The sequence below is a fragment of the Muntiacus reevesi genome, chromosome 3, assembly GCF_963930625.1.
Source record: "Muntiacus reevesi chromosome 3, mMunRee1.1, whole genome shotgun sequence".
NCBI classification, from domain to species: domain Eukaryota; kingdom Metazoa; phylum Chordata; class Mammalia; order Artiodactyla; family Cervidae; genus Muntiacus; species Muntiacus reevesi.
Window position 1 is genome coordinate 242,551,973 of NC_089251.1, and position 21,042 is coordinate 242,573,014.

Consider the following 21,042-nt stretch of genomic DNA (forward strand, 5'->3'; position numbering starts at 1 on the left):
AAAATGGTCAACACTTGACACAGCAATTGACAACTGATTTTTTAATGGATGTTGCCTCTCTGATTTTTGAGTGAGTCAGATACAACCTGAGTGGCCAAAACAAGATTATTTTTTGCAAATATGCCACTTTTATATGCTGGACTGTTTGCTCAAGCTGTGTTTCAAGTGTGTAAGTCACTCTGGAGAGCTTTAAAGAATCCTTTTACATTAAGTAGCCATTATTGCTCTATTAGTTTCAGGTGGTGGAGTCACTCGGTAACATCTCATCGTCGTCTGTTTATCTTGTTTTCTTTTTCTGAATGCTCACCAGAAAGTGGTCTGAGGCTTTGTCTGTCTTTTCTCCATAGCCCCTCACGGCAATCTCTCTTTTTTTTCCTTGTCAACTTTGCCCTCATAAATTTCTTTACAGCTTAGACCTCAAGGCTGTTTTTTAGCTCTCTGAGCAACTTGCAGCTCCTACGCCTATGCGGTGGGAAGATGACTTTCACTTTGTGAGAACTACCATGCCTTGCCTTGATGTGGTGCACATACTTCCCTTCTAGGAATCCAGCAAGGCGCCGGCGTTTGTTTTCTTGACTCACACATTGACTCAAGCATTTATTATGTGTGATATTTGGAGATGCTGGGAAACACAAAGATGAGTTTGTCTCATTTCCTGACCTCAAGAAACTTACTTTACACTGAATGAAAAGGAAATGGCATGAGTTAAATGTTACACAACCGCAGTCCAATAGACTAGCCACTACTTATTGATTACTGGAATTTGAAATATGGCTAGTGCAAACTGAGATGTACAGTAGATATAAAATATACACTGGACTTCAAAGATTCGGTGCAAAAAGTGCAAAGCAACTCATCAATAATATTTATACTGATTACATGTGATGTGATAATATTTTGGATACATTGGGTTAAATAAAGTATTAGGTAATTTTCACCTGTTTCTTTTCACTTTTTTATGTGACTACTAGGAAATATAAAATTACACGTGTGCCAGACTTGCCTGGTGGTCCAGTGGCTAGGACTCCACTCTCCCAATGCAGGCGGCCCATGTGTAATCCCTGGCCAGGGAGCTGGAACCCACATGCCTCAACTAAAGAGCCCATGAGCAGAAACTAAAATCTGGCACAGTCAAATAAATAAATAAAAATAAACATTTTTTTAAAAATAAATAAAATTACACATGTAACTCATATTATTTCATTTGGCCAGTGATGTTATAGACATTCAGAGAGGAATGGGAGAGTATGTCCTAGGTGTGTGTATGTGTGTGTGTATGGTGGGGGGTTGACAGAGTTGCAAGATGGTGAACCAAAACTACGCAAGAGTGGATGACATTTGAGCTGAGTCTTGAAGTAGCCTTTGCACATACAGAGTGGAGAAGGAACCTCAGCCAAAAGTAGTAATGCACGAGGCAAGGTCTCTGGATCCCATCTCAGCTCCTCTTCTTAGAAGCTATTTGACTTCTATCACTCTCAGTTTCCACAAGAAAAAACTGGGGCTTCTGATGCCTACCTCATAAGATTGATAAGGATTATAATGAGGTAATGCATACAAAGAAATTAGTACAGAGAACAAGAAAAAGCACTCAATAGATCGTATCGAAATTTATGAGTATGGGGAACATCAGGAGGGTTAAAGGGTGATTTAAAGGATGTTAAAATGACATTTAATCTAAAAACCATTTCCTCAGCTATTATTTTAGAGTTGTTGTTCAGTCACTCGGTCCTGTCCGACTCTGCCACTCTATGGACTGCAGCACACCAGGCTCTGCTGTCCTTCACCATCACCCTCAATTTGCTCAAAATTCATGTCCGTTGAGTTGATGATGCTGTCTAACCATCTCATACTCTGCCACCCACTTCTCCTTTTGCCTTCGGTCTTCTCCAGCATCAGGGTCTTTTCCAATGAGTCGGCTCTTAGCATCAAGTGGCCAAAGTATTGAAGCTTCAGCTTCAGCATCAGTCCTTCTAATGAATATTCAGGGTTGATTTTCATTATGATTGACTGGTTTGATCTCCCTTGCAGTCCAAGGGGCTCTCAAGAGTCTTCTCTAACACCACAGTTCAAGAGCATCAATTCTTCGACACTCAGCCTTCTTTATGGTCCAACATTCACATCCATACATGACTACTCGAAAAACCACAGCTTTGACTAGATAGACCTTTGACCACAAAATGATGTCTCTGCTTTTTAATATGCTGTCTAGGTTTGTCATAGCTCTTCCTTCAAGGAGCAAGCGTTTTTTAATTTCATGGCTGCAGTCACCATCCACAGTGCTTTTGGAGCCTAAGAAAACAAAGTCTGTCACTGTTTCCATTGTTACCCCACCTGTTTATCATGAAGTGGTGGGACTGGATGCCACAATTTTAGTTTTTTGAATGTTGAGTTTTAAGCCAGTTTTTTCACTCTCCTCTTTCAGCTTCATCAAGAGGCTTTTTAGTTTCTCTTTGATTTCTGTCATAAGGGTGGTGTCATCTGCATATCTGAGGTTATTGATATTTCTCCCAGAAATCTTGACTACAGCTTATTCTTCATCCAGCCCAATATACCACCATTAAAGTCTTGCCTCCCTTTTCAAGTCCTTGTTTATAAAATAATTGTTATAATCTGAAATATTCCCAAATTTTACAGGAACAGAGAGGGGAAAAAATATATATTTTCCAATTAAATTTCACTGTCCTTATTCTGTACTGGCTTTAAAATAACCTTTTTAGCTGCAGGGGATGGAAAAGATTCGAAGTATAAATTGGCCATTGTCTTTCCTTTTCCTGTTGATATACTTGGCCACTGGAAACCCTAGGAGAATATTTAGTGGTCTGCATCTATCTTCATCAAAATTATGGATGTCTCTGGAAAGTAGTGCAAATTCTGAGGATGATGGTGGTGTAATTATGTTAGTGATGCAGGATAAGCTTGGCATATCTCCAAGTTTTCATTGGAGCAGTCCTTATAGAAGGACTTTATGACAGTCTGATACCTTTCTGAAGCATGCCAAGAAACTATTAGACCCACACATGACAGGTTACTATGAGAGGAACTGACTGGAGAGGTCGTTGTAACTATATATAGAAGCAAGCTTCTCTTCAAGACAGATGCTTACCACAGGATGGTGGGCCAACCACTGTGAGGGCCCAGATACAATAGTGGCCTCAAAACGTATATTCTCTCTCCCATCCCGAGGTTCTGGTTCCAGGAATTTTAAGAAGACTTCCAGAGAGGGAAAACCAAATTTTCATAAGATTTCATTAAAGTGCACAGACTTCTGCTTCTAACATGGGTTCCTCATCAATTTCAACTTTTCTTACCCCTGGTCATCTGTTAAGGCATCCAGAAAAGGGTGTCTACTGAAAGCCCTCATTCAACTTAAATTTTGGTTAGTAACTGCCTTTTTTGTTATAATAAAGCATCTAACATTATTGAGCACTCACTGCTGTGCTAAGCATTGTATTATTTCTTTTAATCCTCATAACACCACCATGAATTATATATCATTACCTGTTATTTTAGTTATCTATTGTTGCATAACAAATCACCACAAAATTTAGGGACTTACAACAACAATATCATTTTTTATCTCTTATGGTTTCTATGGGTCAAGAATTCATACAGAACATGATGAGTTTGGTTTATCCCTGTTCTATGAGGTCTGGGGTCTCAGCTGCAAGGCTTAAAAACTGGGCCCTGGAGTCATCTGAAGGATCATACACTCTCATGTTGAGCCATTAATGCTGGCTGTCAACGGAGGGTCTGGTGGGGATGTTGGTAGGGACACCCACACGTGACCTCTCCGTGTGGCCTGGGCTTCCAGAGGCTGAGAGAAAGCCAGGTGTGGAAACCCGTTGCCTGTTATGACTTAGCTGGAAGCCACATCCCTTCTGCCATATTTCTTTTGGTTGAGGCAGTTTCAAAATTCAGCCCAGATTCCAGGAAAGGGACCCCATCTCCTGATGAAAGAATATCCACGTCACCTCATGAGAACAGCATGTGAAATGAAATGTATACTGCTGCAGCTGTATTTGGAAAATACAATCTTCTCTGCATCTATATTTTACAGATTAAAAGACAGAGGCTTAAAGAAGGTGGATAAATTGCTATCTCCCACCCCAGCTTTCAATTTTGAAAATAATGATAAATTGAAAATAATCCATTTTAATACCAAATATTTATGTACCCCAATAGTGTGGCACAGATTTCATAAACCTGGAGCTGGGGATGGTCACATGAGGTCACAATAATTTTAACATCTAAGTTACAAGAGCTCAATAACTCACATCCTTGACCTCACACTTCTCAGAAGTTTTCCTTTCCCCCCACTATTTCTATAGTTCCTAAAGATGCCAGTCAACCCATCTGTCCTCCAGGCCATTACGTAACCACTACTGCATTCTTTGTTTTCTCTGCCAATGATTGGACTTCTGAGAACATCAGTGACAATAGAGCTGGGTCTTCTTGCTCCAGGAGCTTCTGCGGAAGCCAGAGGGGAACTGGTCTTACAAAGTGGTGGGAACAGTGACTCTGTCCCAACTCTGGGTCACACTCACACCCTCCCTCGTCACCTGGGCAGAGGAGCAGCACGGCCTCTTCCAGAGAGCAATAGGGTCGCATGAAAGCTAGCCCTTCAACTTCACCCCCACATCATTCTCAATTTTCTGCTCTTGACACTTATAAAACAAACAAACAATTCAGCCTGGAACTCCAAACTCACTCCTGCAAGGGTTGAATATATATATATATATATATTTTCCCTTCCAAACAAAAAAAAATTTCAATAGATTCTACAGGAAGAAGCTCAATTCAATAATACAAGAACTTACCAACCAAACATCAACTCTGACTTTGAGTGCTAACCTTGGGTCTTCCAATTATTGGTGACCTTGTGCTTTCTGGCCAGACAATGGGTAGACATTTACTTCTTGTATGTATGTCTCAAAGACCTAGTGAGATGCTTTTCCCAAACAAAAGAGGGTTAACCCAAAGACAAGTTTTCTGCTTAAAGCTATGGAAAATTTCCCAGGCTTCCCTCCACTCCAGCAAGATATCTAGGCCTTGTTCTGGGCACAGTTGCAGTACTCTTTGCAAGAAGAAAAATTCTTCCTAAGACATATCCTAGAGATGGAGCCCAGCTGTGGGAGAGATAAGAGGAGGTTTACGGCCTTCTCCTTATGGTGTTAAAGTAGCAGCGGTGGGTCAGGGGAGAGGGGAGTAAGGAAGACAAGAGGAGGAGAACAGGGAGGAGGAGGGGCAGGAGGGGAAAAGTAACATGTATCACATTCTTCCTAGGTGCTGGGCATCATGTTAAACGTGTTCATCTAGTTCTTCCAATAGCTAGGTGAGGTAAATACTGTCATGTATTTTGGTAAATACTGTTATGTATTATGAATGTAAATATATACCATTTTCTTCTGATGAAGAAACTCAGGCTTAAAGATTGAATTAGTTCCAAGGCCATAGAGCTTAGGAAATTACAATTATGCATTCTTACTGCTGAACTCTTAACAATTTATATCAACTCTCTCCCACTCTAAGTTAGTTGTTAGTGGCTATTCTCTTAAGAAATTCAATTAGAGCAAACTTTATCAAATATCTGCTATGTGCAAAAGTCCCCATGAGGCCCCGGGGCAATAAGACGGGGTTAAGAACTGGTTGTGTGGAGCCAGTGGTTCAAGAGAAAGGACCACATGCCTGATGGGAAGGACTCTCAGTCCCAGTGCTAAGCCCAAGTAGGAAGGCGTTCATTCGAATTCTGATTTGACTACAGAAAATTCCAGAAGGTGGTTTTTGAGATGGAAATTAGCTTACGAATATAATTTCAATAGGTAGAGAAGAAAGGGAAAGGCATCCCAAACAGGAGGAAACATGAAGAAGAAGAAAAAAAAAGCTTGTTAAAGTACATGTGTGAGAGAAGAAGTTTGAGTTGTCAGGGTGAGAACCTCAAAAGATGGATAAGAGAGATGGAAAGTCAACTGTGATGGCACTTGTTTACTCATGGAGGAATCTGGGTGTGTCCTGAAGGCAAGGAGAGCCAGGCAGAGGCTCTCACACAAAGCAGTGCTGGTGTTTCAGATACCTGGCAGGTCCTGTATTCCCTCTAATGGGTGAGTTTTCTGGATTCACCTCTTTTACAGCCCAGGTGATTGGGGGAGCCCAAAGGGAAGGTCATATGCATAGGGCAGGAATCCATGGACACCTTGCCTTCCATCTTCAGGCTTTGTTTGTTTCTTTGAGTTGAAGTTTTGTGGCTTTGTGTCTTTAGGATGGCTCTTGTGTTACTCAGATATTTTCTAATGGTGCAGGAGAAGGCAGGTTGAGATTTGGGCTTAAATTCTCAAGCAGAGGCCAAATGTTGACGATTGGTCATCATTCCCAAAGAAGGCAGAGTTTTGCAAGGAGGAGGAATGCATGTGGAAGAAGAGTAAATGTACTCCTTATCTGGAGGTGACCTGGGGAAAAGAGGGCAAGGTGAGAGAAGGGTAACTTCACCATCAGGGCCTTTTCCCTGGACCTTTTCAATGGTGTTTGTTCAATTTTTAGCCTGCAAGTATTGAAACAAATTTCCACTCTTTGAAGCTTAAGACATGAAGTTTTCCGAAATGATATGTTACTCCTTTTTGATACTGTGAAGAAGAGGTCTTCTTCGCTGAGATCTATAATGAGTTGAGTTAATCAGTATTTCTGAGGATGGTCTGGAGGCCAGAAAACTGATGTCTGCATTGACCATATTGTTTCTTTACCTTGGCTAACCTCAGAAGGCTGGAACAAATGACTTTATCTGTGCCTCCTGATCTGTTAGAACAGGTGAAATCAAATATTGTGAGGAAATAGAGGTTTTTTGACTCAAAAAGTGTCTTTTTTCAAACTGAGTACAATTTACAAACAGTCTAATTCCACATGAACTACTCGGTTTTCCCCCTAGCTGTTGAATAGCTCTGGCCTGCAGCTTGAAGGTTAGTCCACCTGTCAAGAGTTATTGGTTAAACACTAAATTCAGGTGGTAGTGAAAGCATGGAAAACCATATCAGTACATTGGGTAAGTGAAGATTAATTGAGAAGATAATGTATACATGCACTCCTCTGTAAACTGTTCATCCGTCCAGTGGGATGAACTCCTTAGTCCTGTCACCCAAACAGAATCGAGAGGAGAGAAGTAGCAGAAGTACAGGTGTGCATCGGGACCCAGGTGGGCCTAGGGCCTGTTCAGGGCACTTGGCCTAGGCTTCCTAAGTTTGGGAGGTGCCTCACACTTGACCTCATCAATGGAGGGGTTGGCTGGACAGATGCAGAGATTCACTGACAGCCCCAGGGGGAGGAGATGGATGAGGGCTGAGCTGACAACAGTCCAGCCCAAGAAAATGAGTAACCCTGCAAGTCCTGCCAAGGGATGAACTGACGGTCTGATTACGGTCAAACTCGCCTGAATGGATCGCTTCGGTGCAAAAGTCTGGATGTGTGTGGGAGACTGTGGGTCCTCCTACAATTATCCTGATTAAACTCATGGATTCCCGGTTGCTGCCATAGGATATCCTGCTCCTTTCTTAGCTCAGGCTCCAGAATAAGTCTTTTTTTTTTTTTTTTTTTAAATTGTCAGAGAAGTTTGTTTGAAATTAAAAACAAAGCAATCTACACTTCCCTTTTCCAGTGATGATTTACTGAGCAGCCATTATGTGCCAAGGGCCACTCAGAGCTTGTGGTAGAGTGGTAATGAGGATGGTCAGGGCCCTGCTCTTCCAGAATGCATAAGTTCAAGGCAGATGACAGCAATAGACTACAGAGAAATGAACCCACAAGATCTCTATGGCCACGAGTGATGGGAAGACCTTCACTCATGGGGGGATATGAAGTGGGGGGATATGACAGAGTGATGGTGTGGCAGCTTTAGATTGGGGGGTCAGAGTTGGTTACCAGAGGAAGTGACATTTGAACTCAAGACATGTACTTCCATTTAGAGCTTTTTATTGTGTCCCATAGCAGAAGTACAGGACCCAGGTGGGCCCAGGGCCTGTTCAGGACATTTGGCCTAGGCTTCCTAAGTTTAGGAGGTGGCCACACTTGACCTTATCAAATGTAGGTCAAATGGGGTTAGACCAAGAGCTTCAGAGATTCGCTGATAGCTCCAGGGCTTTCCTGGTGGCTGAGATGGTGAAGAATCTGCCTGCAATGCAGGAGATTCAGGTTCAATCCTTAGGTTAGAAAGATCCCCTGGAGACGGGAATGGCAACCCACTCCAGTATTCTCGCCTGGAGAATTCCATGGACAGAGGAGCCTGGTGGGCTATAGTCCAACTATTTGCAAATAGTTGGACATGACTAACAATAACTAACACACACACACACACACACACACACACACACACACACACACACACACTGACAGCCCCAGGGTGAGGAGAGGGACGAGGGTTGAGCTGACAACAGTCCAACCCAAGAAAATGAGTAACCCTGCAAGTCCTCCCAAGGGATCAACTGATGGTCTGATTCTGGCCAGACTCCTCTGAATGGACAGTTACCCGATTCAAGAAAAATTCCAGGACAAACAACGATTATCTAGATCACACTCGAGTTTATATCTTAAGATAAACAGCCTTGTATACGGTTAGTTCTCTCAGTGCAACCAAGATCTTTTAAGCACGTCTGATTTTTGCTTTTCTGGGAACGGCAGGTTGCTAGTGGGGAAAGCATCAGCTGACAGCTTCTGGTGGTCAGGGCTTAGAATTGCCTAATATTAAATATAGCTCTTTCCCTCTTTTCATTTTTATCGCTATAAACTTTTTTTTCTGGATGGTTCTAATGTGAGGGATGATGTGATATCAATGAAGCTGATTTTACAAAACACTAATGATGATTTGTTTCATTGTTTTCTTGGGACATGGAAAAATATTCTTCTCTTTGGCACCTGCTATGGCCAATGAGTAGAAGAAATACCTTCAAAGTGGATGTTGACTCAGAATCATGCAGCCCACTGCTACTTAGAGATGCAGGGCATTTAGTTTTCCATAAGGGAATAATTAAACCACTGCAGGTAACAAAGAATTAATTTTGAGGAATATTAAGCACCCTTAATTAGCACATTTGAGTTTCCTTTCCCCACAGGGAAAATATTCTCATGGCATCTTGCCATGTCAAAGCTTCTAAAACTTCTTAAACTTCCGAGCTGAAGTCTGTTTTACAATGCAAATGAGGACTGCAAAAACCTTTAAGCCAAATCATTCATAAGCATTTAGGAAGCTCCAGGGCCTCTGAATTTTGTTAATAATTCTGTGGCAAACTCTGGAAAGGCTTTCTGAAAAATATGACTGGCAAAATCAGAATAACTAAATCTTCTCAGAACCCAGAGCTGTGCAGATTTCTGAAAGCTTATGTTTTTCTCAATCTTGATTATGCTGTGTTTTAATTGCATTTTAAAGTTTAAGTGAATGTAGGGATCATAAAAATGCAAGACAAATAGAAACATCTTAGCCTAGACACATCCATCACATGGAGTTGCGTGCTCACAATATCACATACAATTAGGACAGCAGAAGGGATTACAGTTTATTGGTCTCAAATTCAATTAAACGAGATCAATTAATTCCTTGGAATATTTACGATAAGCTTCTCCTAGCTAGGTATCTACGCTACACTGAATTTAATTTAACAATGAAAGAGGGCTGATCTGTTTGGTTATTATGTATATTTACATGTTTTTTAATTTGAGGGAAAGACTTAAAACTATGTGTACTTTCCATGGCATGGGTGGAGGCTGGCAGGGAGGCTCAAGAGGGAGGTGATATAGGTATACCTATAGCTGGTTCGCATTGTTGTACAGTAGAAATTAACACATTATACTCCAGTTAAACATTAAATTAAAAAAAAAAAACTATGCGTACTTTCCAAATATGAGCATGTAGTTTAATTTATTATATGTTAGCAATTGCCCAGTAACAATTCTTTTGGACTTGAACATGAACATTTGCTTTAGATGCACTTCTGAAGGCAAACTGAATGATTGTAAGGGAAGGTTGCCTTTGAAATTTTACCCTCCTTGGATTCACGCATGAGAATGAACTTAAACTCCAACAACTAATGAGGGAAAGGAAGAACACAGTCATTTGAGGTAGCATCAGTTCTCAAACAGTACAGAGCAGAATAATTTCTCGTTTCATTTTCTACTACTAAAAACAGCACAGAAAAACGTTCAAAGAGCCAGGGAGGGAAGCTGGTAACTAACAGACTCTGCCAATGTAAGCATGTGGCCTAAGTCCTTTGACTTTGTTTTCTATTGGGATTTTGCATGCAACCAGCAACACGTTCTAATAAAGGCACTTTTAGGTTTTATCAGAACATTTTAGGATTTGGTTTGAGGTGAAACAGAAGTGATCTATTTCTTTGGATTTCTGAATTTCTCTTTTTAAATTTTGAATGTGCTTTGGTCCCATGGTAATTACCTTCTGATTTTTCATTTCTTTTTCTTCTTCATGCCTTCTCTCTCCCCTCTCTAACAGAGTAGAAATTTAGGATGAAAGAGGTCCTAAAACATTAGGGCATTGCCTGGTGTCTTCTCCCAGCTGCAAAAATTTGTAGGGCAATGCAGATTCTTTTCTAAAATAGTGGTTTCTGTTAGCTCCAAAATATTAAAGGCAGCTTGTGAGAAAAAGCATAGTGCTCAGTCGTGTCTGACTCTTTGTAAACCCATGGACTGTAGCCCACCAGGCTCCTTTGTCCATGGAATTTTTCAGGCAAGAATACTGGAGTGGGTTGCTAATTTCCATTTCCAGGGGATCTTTCTGACCCAGGGATCGAACTTGTGTTTCCTGAGGCTCCTGCATTGCAGGTGGATTCTCTACCCAAGGGTAACAATTTCCAGGTCAGTTTCAGACAGGAATACCTTTCCCAACATTTCTAACATGTGAACTTCTACCTGAAACTTCCCATGATAGGAAGTTCCCTGCTTGATGAGGCTGCTAATTCATTTTTGGCCAACTTTGCCCATTTATTCTACAGAGATACAATGAGCTTTGCAGGCAGTTAAGCCAGTCATCCCAAGTTCTGCCCTCTAGATCTGCACAGATCAAGTCAAATTTTCCCCATCTAATAGCCCTTCCAATATTGGAATTCACACAGCAGGCCTCCCAACAATCTTTTCTCCTCTAATTTCTGCCATGGTTTACAGGATGACCGGATACAGCTTCCTGAACTACACCCGCCCCTTACATTTGACTCAAATTCCAGTTTCTTGCCCTCTTGAGATTTTAAAATCCGTCTCCGCAATTTCTCAAATTCTTTTCAGCTTACAACCTCCTGTTTCCTTGTTTGTACAAGTCACTTATATCCAAAGAGTCTCTTTATGAGTTTCTACCAAATGTCACTGGTTTTCAGCAGTTTGTGTCTAATATGTTTATGGCAGTTTAGCAAAAACATCAGGAGGAATCACATGTCCGGTGCATTAGCTTCTGAAATCTCCCTCCACTCCCCTTTCTCTCCCTTCCTGACATCATCCTCACTTTCTCTGCTGAGTGAAAGCTAATTCTACTAATCTCAGAAATAAAGACCTGCTGATCCTGAGATGTGAAAGGCTCAGACTGCCTTGAAGGTAAATTATCTCAGCAGAGTCTGAACCTTCTTTCCCTGAAACAATGAAATTTTCATTGTGTGTGTGTGTGTGTGTGTGCTCAGTTGCTCAATTGTGTCTGACTCTTTGTGACCTCATGGACTGTAGCCCAACAGTCTCCTCTGTCCATGGAATTTCTCCAGGGAAAAATACAGGAATGGGTTGCCATTTCCTCCTGCAGGGATCTTCCCGCCCCGGGCATTGAACCCACGTCTCCTGCATTAGCAGGTGGAATCTGCACCACTGTGTCACCTGGAAAGCCCACTACTACCCATATTACTACAATGCATAATATTCAGTAATAATCATAGTCACACCCATCTAACTGTTAAACACTTTATAGTGACATTTAGATCTTACCTTAATCCCATGTGGTAAATAGTGGTATTCTTTTTGTACATGTGGAGAAATAGGTTTCAAAAAGTTAAGTAATTAATTTTCTTAAGGAGAAATAGGCTATTATTGACAAAGCTAGCACTTTAAACTTACTTTTTTAAAAAAACTTTAAAGTTAGTGCACTTGACATGTATACTAAATGTCTCCTTAAGATTCCCATACCCCTTATCATCTTGGTTGTTATTTTTGGTTGTTATCTTATTTTCTGCATACATTCCCTTTAAAAAAAAGTATTCCTTTGGAAATATGGCCTTCTAGGACTTCCCTGGTGGTCCAGTGGTTAAGAATTCACCTGCCAACACAGGCGGCATGGGTTCGATTCCTGGTCCAGGAAGATCCCATATGCTGTGGGGCAACTAGGCCCATGTGCCACAACTACTAAAGCCTGTGCCCTAGAGCCTCTGTTCTGCAACAAGAGAAGCCACCACAATGAGAAGCCAGCATACCACAACAGAGAGTAGCTCCTGCTTGCTGCAACTAGAGAAAGTCCTCAGAGGCTCAGCACAGTTAATAATAAATAAGAAATAAAAAAAATTTAAAACTTTATAAAAACAACCCCCCACAAATATGGCCTTCTAAATGACTTCAGTCCTTTATGTATGAAAACAAGGAAGTAATCAAAGATAGTAAATGTAGCCAACATATGTGCTTGCCTGCTCATCCATTGTTTTTCATAAAAACATAAAACAACAGAAAAGAAGACACAAAGGAAAGGGCGAATTTGCATGGTTGTATAATTTCCAGTCCATTCCTTTTTCTCTTTCATCAGGCCTGTTTCATCTATTATTATTATTGTTATTTACCTGTCTGGCCTCTAAAGACATTGGAGTTTGCAATCCCTACTTTTTACACCATGGCATATTCTTGCCATCCATCTTGGACTTGATAGAGTTGTAATTCTTCTCAAAGCAACTCAATAGACCTATTACTATAGGAATAGGTTCATGGTAACTCCTAACTCTGCTGTGGGATGAATGGGAATTGCCTCAAAAAACTCTGTTTTATGAGGTAGCTTAGCTCATCAATGTACATAGCTAACCACCCAGCTCCTACATCTAACATGGCCTTGCTGTTTTCTTCTTGTCTTCACATTTCATTCAGGAAATTATATGCTGTAAGGTCATTCATGTTCTGTAGAATGCATGACGATTGTAGCATTTACATTTCAAGTGTTCTTACTTTTTCTGTGTCTCCACAGCTAACAAATGATTCCCATGTATATGGGATTCCCATGTACATGTATACCCATTACAAATTTTTTCAGAGATAATCTTGTCATTCTTTTAATGCCCAAACTGAAAGAAGTCCTGAATTTTATGTAGTTCACTAGGCAAGTGGTTGATTGTTCTATAGGCAAGTTAAACTTTTTTACTGTTGTTGTTCATAGAGGCAAAGAATGCCAAGGTGACATGGAATTTCATTCAGAGGTATTATGATGTCTCTCTTAGACAGATTATTCAAATATCCAATGCTCCATCTTTTCCATGGTAATGCTGTGAAACGTGAGTTTAATCATTGGCTACATTCATTTAGCCAAAATTAAAATACTACCCCCAGTTTTACAAATGTGAAACCTAAGGCGATTCTATTTGAATCCTCAAGGTAATTTTCCATTAAGGTATTTTCTAATAGTCATAGATGTGCCAAATAGAATGGGTCAGTACATTAAGTAGTGAGCTCCATGTAAACTGAGATTTTTAATCATAGCTAGGATGGGCACAGAGAGCATATTGTACTCATTAACATATAAAGTCACTTCCAGGCCTGAAATTCTGTTTCTATATAAAGTCAATAATTTCAAACACTATTTTAGGTTACTTATTCTTCCTACAAATTAACTAGATGATTGGTTGAGTTCTCTGCTTCTCTTTGGTTATAAAAATCTTTGCATAGTGGAAAGCAGAACTCCAGCTTTGTGGCAAATACATCAGATGCCCTGCCCCCTAAACAGTACTCATAGAAAATGCTCTCACGGTTGATTTTACCTGAAGTCATAGATATGTAGCTAAGGTGAATGTGAAAATAACCCACAGTCAGATAACTTGGTTGTTTCTAACTTTTCTATGTTAGTGTTGCCACACATACGGCATGCTTAAAATTTTAGTGGGAGGCTGACATAACATTAGTAAGTTAATGAAAGTTGCAAGAGGGGAAATTAACATTTAAATAGATTTGATTATTAGAGGGAAGACAGACAATCCAGCCAGTGATTTGGTTGAGCTAGGCATACAAGAGTAATTGATGGTTGTCAGTATCAGAAAAGGTTTCCCAGAGACAGGAACTGTCAAGGTAGAGGAGGAAAGAGAAAGATCTTCAGCCCTCCAACACTTTGACATAATTGTAAGAAAGACTGTGAGCATGGAAGGAAGCAGTCCTTCGGGAGAACTTGTGGCAAATCATGTATATTCAATTCCTGTCCAGGCTAAACACCTTAGCTTGGCCTAATTCCAATGCTGTGAGTTGAACACTTAAGATGGCAGGAGATGTGAATTTTTTGCACTGCTATGGTGATTTACATACTATGGGGATGAATCCTGCTTACTTCTTGCCCAAAGCTCTCCCTAAATATCATATAAATGAAAATCCAAGAGACTACCCCCTTCACAGTGGAAACCAAGTGTAGCTTTAAGATAGTTTTGCCAACCACAGCAAGAAGATTATATTCATGAGAAATGACTGCAGAAATAAAATTTGGCAATATTTCTGTATTATTCCCAGTGAAAACCAGCTTCCTTTAAAATCAATGAATTGAGTGTTTGAATCGAAGGCTTTCTTTTAGCGTTGTGCTCTGTTTTAAGCTATAAATAACTTATATGTTCTTAAAACCTTTGATAATTGAGTGTGTGCTATGTATCAGGCATCACACTATAGCATTATTTATATGCCATTGTAGATAAAATCCTACTGTCATTAAAATATGGAGGAGCAATCTTTTGGCTCATAGTAAGGGCCATTTGTAATCTGGCTCCTCAATCACATTTTGTTTATTGTTTTAAAGCCCACTTATTATTCAAAGTCTAATTCCATTTCTGCCTCTTCCTCAAAGCTTTCCTTGACTTCTTCAACACAGAATGTCTCCCTTCTCCTTTGGCCAGGAAACCCTCATTATCTGCAATATTTGGGCACTTCTCACCTACTGTCCAGTGCCATCTTGAGTGATGCTAGTGTATGTTGCTGTCTGACTTTTTATGTAAATACAAATAGACTTTGTATTCTTTTTGTAGAATAAGTACAGTAAATTTGTGCAACTCATAGTGGAAATTCAACTAAAATTCTTGCATCAAAAAAGTAGACGTGAGACTTCCTGGAGGTCCAGTGATTAAGAATCTACCTTGCAATGCCGGGAATGTGGGTTCAATCCCTGATCAAGGAACTAAAATCCCATGTGCTGTGGAGCAACTAAGCCAGCATGCAGCAAGCACTGAAGCCTGCACCCTCTGGTGTCCATGCGCTAAGAACAAAGGTCCCACAGGACACAACTAAGACCTGGTACAGCCAAATAAATAAATACATGTTTATAAAAAAAAAAAAAAACTAGACTCAAATGTATGCAGAGGATTAATACCTGCACATGTGCCTTGAAATGAGAAACAATGCTTTATTTTGTTGATATTCATATTCAGGAGCTAAAGTATGCTTTCCTTATATGTAGTGTAGACAGTATCACCTCCCCCCCACTCCCAACAGAAAACTTTTTTCACTTTTTCTCTCTATTTACAAGCTACCAATTGCTTTTCTTACTGAGTTACAAACTTGTACAATAAATAAATTGTACTTTGATTTCCTGGGACAACAAATTAGGATTCTTTTCTGCACAGGTAAATAAAAAGTGACCTACTTGAGAGGTATGCTGGGCTGTGTCTTTCCTGGGACCAACCTTTCCCAGGGCCTGAACTGAGCTTCTCCATTTTCTATCCTTATGATGAAGCATGGGGCAACAGCTTCTGAGTTTGAAACTCTAGAGTCCAAGTGACCAGAGAAAGAATGGCTTGACCCATGCCCCAACACCTGAAGAAGATTTTTAATTGCTATCTTGGTACAAGGGTCCATTCCTGGACCAATAAATTGTGGTAAGACATGGAATGATATGTTGCTCTATTGCACTATTTCTGGGGTAATCATTTGGATGAAGGGTGATAGGAAGGAGCCATTGCCTGTAGGGAATATGCTGGACAGGTAAAGGGGCAGAGGTTCATTAAACTCTGCATGTGCACCGAGCGTATTAAGAGTTTATGAGCCTTTTCCTATGTATTATTTCATGTGAACCTCAGGATCGTCTGGTGACATAGGCAAGACAGGTACTATTGGTAACAGCTTTTGCAGGAGGGTGTTAACATGCTCTTAGAAACTAAGCAAGATACACAGATAAGTAGTGAGTTCTCTTTCCAGTGTCCAACAAAAGCTATCTTTCAAAGTGTTCCTGAAATCTCACCACCTTCTCAGAGTTGATGAACAGGAGAGCAACACGATCTTAGTTTGGCTTCTTTAGAAAAAACAGCATTTCCAAGGAGGTGAAATTTCAGGGAAGCAGGGTTGAAAGATTTGGGATTCTCCAGTGGCTCAGATGGTAAAGAGTCTGCCTGCAATGCGGGAGACTCAGGTTCAATCCTTGGATCAGGAAGATCCCCTGGAGAAGGAAATGGCAATCCACTCCAGTGTTCTTGCCTGGAAAATCCCATGGCCAAAGGAGCCTGGCAGGCTACAGTCCAGACAGGCAGGAGTCCAGACAGGCTCTTCTCTAGAAAAAAGAGCATTTCCAAGGACGTATAATTTCAGAGAAGCAGGGATGAAAGATTTGGGATTCTCCAGTGGCTCAGATGGCAGAGTCTGCCTGCAATGTGGGAGACTCAGGTTTGATCCTTGGGTCAGGAAGACCCCCTGGAGAAGGAAATGGCAATCTACTCCAGAGTTCTTGCCTGGAAAATCTCATGGCCAGAGGAGCCTGGCAGGCTACAGTCCAGACAGGCAGGAGTCCAGATAGGCTCTCTGTCTGCAGAGAGTCAGACACAACTGTTCACTTTCACCTACCACAGGAATGAAAGAAAAGGGGACTAAGATGGAGAAAGAGAGGAAATGTAAGGCAATTCCTGAGCTAGATACAATTTTGAAATAAGCTGAATGCTCTGTATCACAGGGCATTTTCTGAGAGCCTGTTTGAAGTTACCATGTATGTTCCGGGAGCAGGAGAGGGAAAAGAATGAAAATTTATCCTCTGGCTTCCTTTGCCCAGGGTCAAATTTCAGGCCCCAGGGTGTTAAGTCACCAATGTTTCCACTTGTATATGTGTGGGGACACAACGGGTCTTTCGGGGCAGCAGAGAAGGCAAGGTCCTATCAAGTCATACGTGACAATGATACAAGGGGCCAGCGGCAGCCAGAGAGGGGGTCTTCTTCGGCCTAGAAGGTCAGGATCCACCATGACTTGACTTTATCCAACAAAGGTGGCAAGAGACCTTAACAGACCTTGTCTCTGTGGCCTACAAGAATGCATCTGGTGCAAAGGCATCTTTCTGGAAGGTCACCAGTAATAATGAGCAGCTCACTGTATGGTCTCAAATGGGGACCTACCTACTCCCTGATGAATACTCACCTCAAGAATACCACCCCGACCCAATCTTGGAACTGATCACATCCTTTTTATGCCCACACTAGTCTTCACATGAGTACGCAAAATTTAACACTATTTTTTATTCACCTTTTCCCCTCTCTTAGAGAAGATTTTTGTGAGGTTAGTGTTGATTCATTAATTCAATAGTTTATTGAGTAGCTGCTGTGTGCTGGGCATTATTTTAAGCGCTAGGGATAAAACAGCAATAAACAGACATCTTTCTTTCAAAAGTTTACAATTTAGTGTGTGTGTCGGGAGACCAATAAAAAACAGAAAAACATATATTGTGTTAGATGGTGATAAATGCTTCAGAGGAAAACAAACTAAGAAAGTTGACTAAGAAGAGAAGGGGTGGGGAGTGAGAATTACAGATTTAAACTAGGGTGGCCAGGGAACTCTTCACTACATGAGTGGTATTACAGAAAGAGTGGGCATGGGTAGTCGGCAGGAAGAGGTTCAGGGACAGAGAAAAGCAATTACTAAGGCTCGAAGTCATGCTAAATGCTCTGCAGGTAGGGCAGGGAGGAGCACACTGTTCTTTGTTCAAAAAGAAGGGAGGGCAAGCGAGGTCAGAAAGGTAACATGCAGATGCATATCTTTGGTCACTGAAATGACTTTGGCTTATAACTGGGGAGAAATGGGGAAGCAGTATGGTTTCAGCACAGATTCGATTATCCTACCGGTTCAACTGGATCACATGGGCTGAGAATAGACTGGAGAAGTATATAAGTGTTGAAACTGGGGCTTAAAAGGCTATTACAGTAACTCAGAAGAGAACTGTTGGTTGCCTGAACCAAGATGGTAGTTGGTTCTTTGAACCAAGAAGAGGTGGTGACAGTGTGATTCTTTAGATACTTTAAAGGTGGACCTGGGACTTCCCTGGTGGTCCAGCTGCTAAGACTCCATGCTCCCAATGCAGGGGGCCCTGGATTTCAAGCCCTGGTCAGGGAACCAGATCCTGCATGCCACAACTATGAGTTCTCATGCCACAACTAAAGATGCTACATGCTGTAGTGAAGATTGTAGATCCTGCGTGCGGCAATAAGGCCCTACACAGCCAAATAAATAAATCAATTAGAAAAAAAAAAGAGCTGACAGGATATGTAAGTAGTTATAAAGGAGATAAGAGAGAGAAAAGGATAAAAGATGACTCCAGGGTTTTGGCCTGAGCCAAGAAAACAGGAGAGGAAAAACTTATGGGGAAGGTTAGTAGTCTGGACAGGAAATGGCTCTTAGACATCCAAGTGGAGTAGTTGACTTGATAGTAGCTTTAGGAGTCTGAAGTTCAAGGAAAAGTTCATGCTAGAAATAGATATTTTGCAGCCATCACTACATCACTGAAAGCCACATAGCTGGCAGTGAAATCTAGGGCACTGGATAAGATCACCAAGCAAATGAACACAGAAAAGTGAAGAGGGAAAAAGACTGCCTCCCAGGCCACACCAACTTTAAGGAGCTGAAAGGTGAGGAGTAAACCAGAAAGGAGATTCAGCAAAAGTGCCCAGGTGGTAGGAGGAAAACCAGAAAGAATGTGGTTTCTGGAAAACAAGACAAGAAAGTGTCTCCAAAGGCAGCAACTAATGAACTTGGCCAAAGGTTCCCCATACGGGTGTTGAGAACTGACCTTTGGGTTTAGCAGCATGGAGACCATTGGTGACCTTGAGCAGAGAGGTGCAACTGCTCCAGGGGAAGTCCAAAAGAGAATGGAGGGGAGAGAGTGGAAGCAATAGATACAGGCCTTTAGAGATGGGCTTTAAAAGGAAGGAGTAAGAGCTTGGCAGCTGGAGGGGGAGGGAGGGTAAAGAAACGTGTACTAAGAGAGTCTGTTTATTTGCCTCTTGGAAAGAACCACTAGAACTTACTAGCAGAACCAAGTAGGAAATGAATATTTGTGAGAAAATTCCACAAAAATATTCCAGGGAACCAGGTCTGCATGTACCACTGAACTGATGATCCACACGTGGCTCCCGTAGCAATGAGGAAATGTACCCTGGAAGTCAAGGCGCCTGGGGTCCGGTCTCACGGGTCTTAACACCTTAAAGGTTTCCGATTCAAAAGGCAGAACCAAGGAGTAGCAGAGTGGAGATTCTCTACTGATGTACCAAGTAAAAATGGTCTGGCGCCATTTTCTGAGAGATTCATTTTGTGGGCTGGTTTTACAGAATGCTGCTGTTGTTATCATCATCAACATCATCCCATCATTGTCAAACAGCAATTAAGTGCCTAATTTCTCCCACAACGTCATAAATTGAAACAGAGGGCCTTGTTCCCTGGGGGAGCTGGTTGTGGTGATGAGCGGGAGTAAAACCAGGCTGGAAGGTCTGGTATGGGGAAAGACGGGCGTGAGGTAGAGGCAGACGACTCTTGCCAAACCATCCTGCCCTAGTTCCTGATTTTTCCCCCCCTCCTACTCCAAGCGCCGGAGTGGGTGACTTTCCTCTCTACTTCTTCCTCCTTTGCGCTCTGCGCCCCCACTTCTCCTTTTGCTGTTCTCTCTTGGCGCAAGGGTGGTTCTGAACATCTACCCCGACCGCTACCTCCCCCCCACCCATCGCCCGTAGGCGCACTGGAAGCCGACTCAGATCCCTGAAACTCCAGTCGGGCCGGAGCCGGTGTTCTGAGCATGTGCGAGCAAGCCCGGGGGACCGGAGCGGATTCGGGAAGCCCGACCCAGGTCGCTACCCTAAGCGCCGCTCCAGAGCTGGGTGACCGCAGGGCCAGTCGGCTCGCCCAGGAGCGGTGCTCCTGCGCCCAGGGCGCAGCGGCTGCGCCCTGCCCTCCGGGCGTGGGCTAGCCGGCCGCGTGTGCCTCGCTGCTTGACGCGAGGACGAGCCAATCAGGGCCAGCGGCCCGGGCTGCCATGTGACAGGCGAGGCGGCTCCTTTCCCCAACGCGGCCAGAGGGAGGAGAGAACCGGAGCTCGCCGCGAGCCTTCGAGAGCAGCGGCCGCGGAGGAGGCGGCGGCGGTTGCGGCGGCGGCGGCACAGGCTCGGACCAGCAGCGCGCGCATCCCCTGGCGCCCTGCGCCGTGGAGAGCTCGGCGGGCCGGGGGAGCCCAGGACGAGAGTGGACAAAGCAAGATGGCAGGGATCTTAGCCTGGTTCTGGAACGAGAGGTTTTGGCTCCCGCACAATGTCACCTGGGCGGACCTGAAGAACACGGAGGAAGCCACCTTCCCGCAGGCGGAGGACCTCTATCTCGCCTTCCCCTTGGCCTTCTGCATGTTAATGGTACGGCTCATCTTCGAGAGGTAAGGAGAGCTGGAGCGCTCCTCCCCCCAACACACACCCGCACACCCTCGCGCGCGCACACACATACACACACACACACACACACAGCCGCACATCCTTGCGCGCACACGCACACTCGCGTGCTCTCTGGCGCACGCACCCGCGCCCCCAGCGCTAGCGCTCACGCCTCCCAACCTTGGTGTTCTGGAAGGGGTTGCTGACC

General features: G+C 42.6%; 1 protein-coding gene across 3 annotated transcripts in view; it reads left to right on the forward strand.

Annotated features, from left to right (window-relative positions):
- The first annotated feature begins 20,488 nt into the window (after positions 1-20,488).
- The window catches only part of CERS6 (ceramide synthase 6), a 332,112-nt gene continuing 331,558 nt past the window's right edge, over positions 20,489-21,042 (forward strand). For 2 of the 3 annotated variants that reach the window (XM_065931691.1, XM_065931693.1), the window contains exon 1: positions 20,489-20,839. In XM_065931691.1, the coding sequence (XP_065787763.1) occupies positions 20,670-20,839 (170 nt within the window). In that variant the 5' untranslated portion in view covers positions 20,489-20,669. The remainder of the gene's footprint in view (positions 20,840-21,042) is intronic. The other variant, XM_065931692.1, reaches the window with a different exon arrangement.